Here is a 6,598-nt window from a genome sequence, read left to right as displayed (position 1 = left end):
ATCACCACCATCACTACAATCACTATCACCATCATCACCACCATCATCACCACCACCATCACCACTACACCCCCCCCCCCTCTCCACCCACAGGGCTGTGATGGACGCCAAGGAGTCGAGTGGGGGGCCCGTGGTGGTGGAGAAGAATGGGGGGCCCTTGGTTGAGAGTGGGGGGCCCACAAGGAGGAGCGGTGGGATGGTGGTGGCCGTGACGGGCGGCCGTGGCTTCCTGGGGTCACGCATCGTCTCAGCACTGTTGGAGAGCGTGGTGGCGTGGGGTGGTGGTGAGGGTGGTGAGGGTGGTGGTGAGGGTGGTGGTGAGGGTGGTGATGGTGGTGGTGGTGGTGAGGGTGGTGGTGGTGGGGAGGGTGAGGGTGGTGAGGGTGGTGATGGTGGTGGTGAGGGTGGTGGTGAGGGTGGTGGTGGTGGTGGTGGTGAGGGTGGTGGTGGTGATGGTGGTGGTGGTGGTGGTGAGGTGGTGGTGGTGGTGAGGGTGGTGGTGGTGGTGGTGAGGGTGGTGGTGAGGGTGGTGGTGGTGGTGGTGAGGAGGGGCTGCCCGGACCGTGGATTCAGGAAATTCGCATCCTGGACCTGCGGCCTGCAGTGAAGCCCACAGCAAGCGCAGGTAGGGAGAGTGGGGGGGTGAGAGTGGGGGGGGGGGGGGGGGGGGGTGAGAGTGGGGGGGTGTGAGAGAGAAAGTGGGGGAGATTGGGGGGGGTGCCCGGGTGGAGGGAGGGAGAGGCTGCCGAGGCTCTGTCGGGAGCTGGACCGGTACCGCCTGTGTCTTGGCGGAATTCAGGAGGGACTGGCGGGAAGAGGCTCCGGCTCCCGCCACCACGAGGGGTGGACAGCTAAACGGGGGCTCTGGACGGGTGCGAGGGGCTGGTAACCCTTCCACCTTCAATTAATTACCACTAAACCACGTCTAAAATATCTCATTAATAAGCTTGTGCCGGAGGCCCCGTGGGGCCAGGCGTCTATGACGTCTCCTGGCCAAACCCCAGTTGGCGGAGCCAGGAGATTGAATCTCTACCCTCGGGGGCTCCTCCAGAAACAACGAAAAACCACTTCGTGTGGCCACGTGGAATGTTCGAACGCTCACTGCAGAGGAGAGGCTGCCCACTCCTCTGTCGGGAGCTGGACCGGTACCGCCTGGGTCTTGGCGGAATTCAGGAGGTCCGGTGGACTGGCTCTGGCTCCTGCCACCACGAGGGGTGTGGATAGTCCTCTACTCGGGGCAGGAGACTGCCAAACAACAGGGAGTGGCGCTGCTTTTGAACAAAGGAATGTAGGGGGGTCCTGGGGGCGTGGCAGTGACGCGTGGAAACTTTCAGCGCCTCGCGTATCACCATCCTCGCGGGAAAGGACGGAGATCCGATCTCTCTCCACCCCCCCAGGAACTGGTCTGCAGGGGGAGAGAGGTGCGGGGGGTGGGGATATCCCTCAGCCTGGAAAACATCGTGGCACAAAGTGAGGATGACCCTGCTGAGGCTGCGGTGCCTCAAATATTGGAGAAAGTCACCCCCTGTGAGTGGCTGGCTGAGGTGCCATCTGTTGAGGAAGTACTGAAGGCGATCCGGAGTCTGAGACCAGGAAAGGCAGCGGGCAGAGATGATCTCCCAAGCGAAATGCTGAGGGAGGGTGGCGTTTGTGCACAGACTGCCCTACATGACATCATAACAACAGTCTGGACCACTGGACGGGTTCCGCAGGATTGGAAGAATGCCCTGGTGGTCCCCCTCTTTAAGAATGGGGGACCGCACAGACTGTAACAACAACAGGGGCATCTCACTCCTCAGTGTGCCGGGAAAGGTCCTGCCAAGGATTATTCAACATCGCCTTGCCAGGCACGCTGAGGAGAGGCTTGCGGAGCCCCAGTGCGGTTTCAAGAAAGGGCGGTCCTGCACGGATGCCATATTTTCTGTCCGTCTGCTACAGCAGAGGTGTAGGGAATTACAACAAGACCTAGATCTCTGCTGTATTGACCTGGTCACGGCCTATGATACCATCAGTAGGCCTGGGCTCTGGGTTGTTCTTCGTGCTTTTGGAGTACCTGACCCTCTGCTCACGATCATTAAGGACCTTCATGATGGTGAGCGGGCCTGGGTAAAACTACGTCGCCGGGAGTCAGAGCCATTCCATGTACACCTTGGGGTGCGACAGGGATGTCCTCTGGCTCCCACATTATTTAACATCTATTTTGACCACGTAGTTCGTGAGGCCTTCAATAGCTGTACCGGGGGAATCTCCATATGGTACAGATATAATGGGAGGCTGATCGATGCCCGGGTGTGGTCAAGGGATGGCTCCCTATTGCTCAACCACATTATGTATGCCGATGATTTGGTAATAGCCGCTAATTCAGAGGAGGAGTTGGAGACGCTGCTGCTGAGACTGGAGCGTGCCACTAAGAGATGGGGCCTTACCATCAGCCCCACCAAAACTAAGCACCTGCCTGGGTATTTTGTACCATCGGACACTCCACCCCCACAACTCCCAATCGGTGATGGGGCAGTTGTGGAGAGAGTGGAGAGTTTCCCATACCTGGGCAGTGTGCTTATGACCGGCTCCAGTTCAACAGCAGATGTTTCACTCCCAATCAGTCGAGCGGCAATATCTTTTCATCGGTTGCGTAACGCTGTGTGGAAACTACCTGGTCTGTCGCTCCGCACTAAGCTTCAGGTCTGCTCGGCCAAGGTCATTCCCTCCCTACGCTTGCGAAACGTGGACCCCCCTAATGGAACATCTTCGACGGTTAGAAACATTTAGGCTGGCCTGCCTACGATCCATCCTGGGTTTAACCAGGCTGGATTGTGTGAGAAGCTCACAAATCCTTGAAAGATCTGGGCAAGGTCCCATCGGTGAGCTCCTCCGGCAGGCGAGGCTGCGTTGGCTGGGTCATGTAGCCCGCATGCCTAGCCACCGCATGCCGAAACAGCTTTTGTTCGGCCGGATCGAGGGGGCTAAACGGGCGCGGCACGGGCTAGAGAAGAGATGGAGTGACGTGGTACAGGAGGACGTGGAGCTGAGTGGACTTGCCGATGACTGGTACCAGCGGTGTCAAGATCGGCCTCTGTGGAGGAGGCTCGTGAAGGACGCTACTGGGCAGTTGGAGGCAGTCGGCCTCCAACAACAACGGAGGGCGGAGGAGCGACGCTCAGAACAACGAGCGGAGCGCCGGGTGGCTAAAGCACAGCAGGTTGGCACAGTAGGGGGCACAGGTGGTGCATCAGCCAGTCATCTCAGTCAGTCGACCCGTGGCACCTGCTGGGTCTGCCCCGTGACCTCCTGCCAGCGGGCGTTCAACACTTCACGTGGCCTCAGGGTGCACATAGCCTGGCACAAGCGTCGTGGTGACGTCACCGCCACTTAGTGGCGAATGGCGGTTGTTGTTGTTGTTGTGTGTGTCTGTGTGTGTCTGTCTGTGTGTGTGTCTGTGTGTGTGTGACTGTGTGTGTGTATCTGTGTGTGTGTGTCTGTGTGTCTCTGTGTGTGTCTGTGTGTGTGTGTCTGTGTGTGTGTGACTGTGTGTGTGTGACTGTGTGTGTGTGTCTGTGTGTGTGTGTAGGTGGTGTACGAGTGGTAGACATCACGGTGTGTGTGTGTGTCTGTGTGTGTGTCTGTGTGTGTGTGTCTGTGTGTGTGTCTGTGTGTGTGTCTGTGTGTGTGTGTCTGTGTGTGTGTGTAGGTGGTGTACGAGTGGTAGACATCACGGTGTGTGTGTGTGTGTGACTGTGTGTCTGTGTGTGTATCTGTGTGTGTGTCTGTGTGTGTGTCTGTGTGTGTGTGTAGGTGGTGTACGAGTGGTAGACATCACGGTGTGTGTGTGACTGTGTGTGTGTCTGTGTGTGTCTGTGTGTGTGTGTAGGAGGTGTACGAGTGGTAGACATCACGGTGTGTGTGTGTGTGTGACTGTGTGTCTGTGTGTGTGTCTGTGTGTGTAGGTGGTGTACGAGTGGTAGACATCACGGTGTGTGTGTGACTGTGTGTGTGTCTGTGTGTGTCTGTGTGTGTGTGTATGTGTGTGTGTGTAGGCGGTGTACGAGTGGTAGACATCACGGTGTGTGTGTGTGTGTGTCTGTGTGTGTCTGTGTGTGTGTCTGTGTGTGTGTGTAGGAGGTGTTCGTGTGGTAGACATCACGGTGTGTGTGTGTGTCTGTGTGTGTGTGTGTCTGTGTGTGTGTCTGTGTGTGTGTGTCTGTCTGTGTGTGTGTGTCTGTGTGTGTGTGTGTAGGAGGTGTACGAGTGGTAGACATCACGGTGTGTGTGTCTGTGTGTGTGTGTGACTGTGTGTGTGTGTGACTGTGTGTGTGTGTAGGTGGTGTACGAGTGGTAGACATCACGGTGTGTGTGTGTCTGTGTGTGTGTGTGACTGTGTGTGTGTGTGTCTGTGTGTGTGTGTGTAGGTGGTGTACGAGTGGTAGACATCACGGTGTGTGTGTGTCTGTGTGTGTGTGTGTGTCTGTGTGTGTGTGACTGTGTGTGTGTAGGTGGTGTACGAGTGGTAGACATCACAGTGTGTGTGTGTGTCTGTGTGTGTGTAGGAGGTGTACGAGTGGTAGACATCACGGTGTGTGTGTGTGTGTGACTGTGTGTGTATCTGTGTGTGTCTGTGTGTCTGTGTGTGTGTGTCTGTGTGTGTGTGTGTGTAGGAGGTGTACGAGTGGTAGACATCACGGTGTGTGTGTGTGTCTGTGTGTGTGTCTGTGTGTGTCTGTGTGTGTGTCTGTGTGTGTCTGTGGGTGTGTGTGTGACTGTGTCTGTGTGTGTAGGAGGTGTACGAGTGGTAGACATCACGGTGTGTGTGTGTGTGTCTGTGTGTGTGTGTGTGACTGTGTGTGTGTGTGTCTGTGTGTGTGTGTGTCTGTGTGTGTGTGTAGGTGGTGTACGAGTGGTAGACATCACGGTGTGTGTGTGTGTGTCTGTGTGTGTGTCTGTGTGTGTGTGTGACTGTGTGTGACTGTGTGTGTCTGTGTGTGTGTGTGTAGGTGGTGTACGAGTGGTAGACATCACGGTGTGTCTGTGTGTGTCTGTGTGTGTGACTGTGTGTGTGTGTGTCTGTGTGTGTGTGTAGGTGGTGTACGAGTGGTAGCCATCACGGTGTGTGTGTGTGTGTCTGTGTGTGTGTGTAGGTGGTGTACGAGTGGTAGACATCACGGTGTGTGTGTGTGTGTGTAGGAGGTGTACGAGTGGTAGACATCACGGTGTGTGTGTGTGTCTGTGTGTGTGTGTCTGTGTGTGTGTGTAGGTGGTGTACGAGTGGTAGACATCACGGTGTGTGTGTGTGTGTGTCTGTGTGTGTGTCTGTGTGTGTGTCTGTGTGTGTATCTGTGTGTGTGTGTGTGTAGGAGGTGTACGAGTGGTAGACATCACGGTGTGTGTGTGTGTCTGTGTGTGTGTGTCTGTGTGTGTGTGTGTCTGTGTGTGTGTCTGTCTGTGTGTGTGTGTAGGTGGTGTACGAGTGGTAGACATCACGGTGTGTGTGTGTGTGTGTCTGTGTGTGTGACTGTGTGTGTCTGTGTGTGTGTGTAGGTGGTGTACGAGTGGTAGACATCACGGTGTGTGTGTGTGTGTGACTGTGTGTCTGTGTGTGTATCTGTGTGTGACTGTGTGTCTGTGTGTGTGTGACTGTGTGTGTGACTGTGTGTGTGTGTGTCTGTGTGTGTCTGTGTGTGTGTGTGTAGGAGGTGTACGAGTGGTAGACATCACGGTGTGTGTGTGTGTCTGTGTGTGTGTCTGTGTGTGTGTGTAGGTGGTGTACGAGTGGTAGACATCACGGTGTGTGTGTGTGTGTGTCTGTGTGTGTGTCTGTGTGTGTGTGTGTAGGAGGTGTACGAGTGGTAGACATCACGGTGTGTGTGTGTGTCTGTGTGTGTGTCTGTGTGTGTGTGTCTGTGTGTGTGTGTCTGTGTGTGTGTGTCTGTGTGTGTGTGTGTGACTGTGTGTGTGTGTATCTGTGTGTGTGTGTGTAGGAGGTGTACGAGTGGTAGACATCACGGTGTGTGTGTGTCTGTGTGTGTGTGTAGGTGGTGTACGAGTGGTAGACATCACGGTGTGTGTGTGTGTCTGTGTGTGTGTCTGTGTGTGTGTCTGTGTCTGTGTGTGTGTCTGTGTGTGTGTCTGTGTGTGTATCTGTGTGTGTGTCTGTGTGTGTGTAGGTGGTGTACGAGTGGTAGACATCACGGTGTGTGTGTGTGTGTGTGACTGTGTGTGTGTGTGACTGTGTGTGTGTGTGTGTAGGTGGTGTACGAGTGGTAGACATCACGGTGTGTGTGTGTGTGTCTGTGTGTGTGTGTCTGTGTGTGTGTGTAGGTGGTGTACGAGTGGTAGACATCACGGTGTGTGTGTGTGTCTGTGTGTGTGTCTGTGTGTGTGTCTGTGTCTGTGTGTGTGTCTGTGTGTGTGTCTGTGTGTGTATCTGTGTGTGTGTCTGTGTGTGTGTAGGCGGTGTACGAGTGGTAGACATCACGGTGTGTGTGTGTGTGTCTGTGTGTGTGTCTGTGTGTGTGTGTGTAGGTGGTGTACGAGTGGTAGACATCACGGTGTGTGTGTGTCTGTGTGTGTGTGTGTCTGTGTGTGTGTGTAGGTGGTGTACGAG

General features: G+C 55.2%; 1 protein-coding gene across 1 annotated transcript in view; it reads left to right on the top strand.

Annotated features, from left to right (window-relative positions):
- Positions 1-477: 477 nt before the first annotated feature.
- The window catches only part of LOC116937604 (3 beta-hydroxysteroid dehydrogenase type 7-like), a gene marked incomplete at its 5' end in the record, with an annotated part of 83,919 nt that continues 77,798 nt past the window's right edge, over positions 478-6,598 (top strand). The window contains one exon of the mRNA XM_076065003.1: positions 478-625. Within this exon, the coding sequence (XP_075921118.1) occupies positions 478-625 (148 nt within the window). The remainder of the gene's footprint in view (positions 626-6,598) is intronic.

Source organism: Petromyzon marinus, unplaced genomic scaffold (genome assembly GCF_048934315.1).
Source record: "Petromyzon marinus isolate PM22_M1 ecotype Great Lakes invasive population unplaced genomic scaffold, UKy_Petmar_22M1.pri1.0 PM_Scaffold_98, whole genome shotgun sequence".
Taxonomy (NCBI): Eukaryota; Metazoa; Chordata; class Hyperoartia; order Petromyzontiformes; family Petromyzontidae; genus Petromyzon; species Petromyzon marinus.
This window is presented reverse-complemented; position numbering and strand designations above follow the sequence as displayed.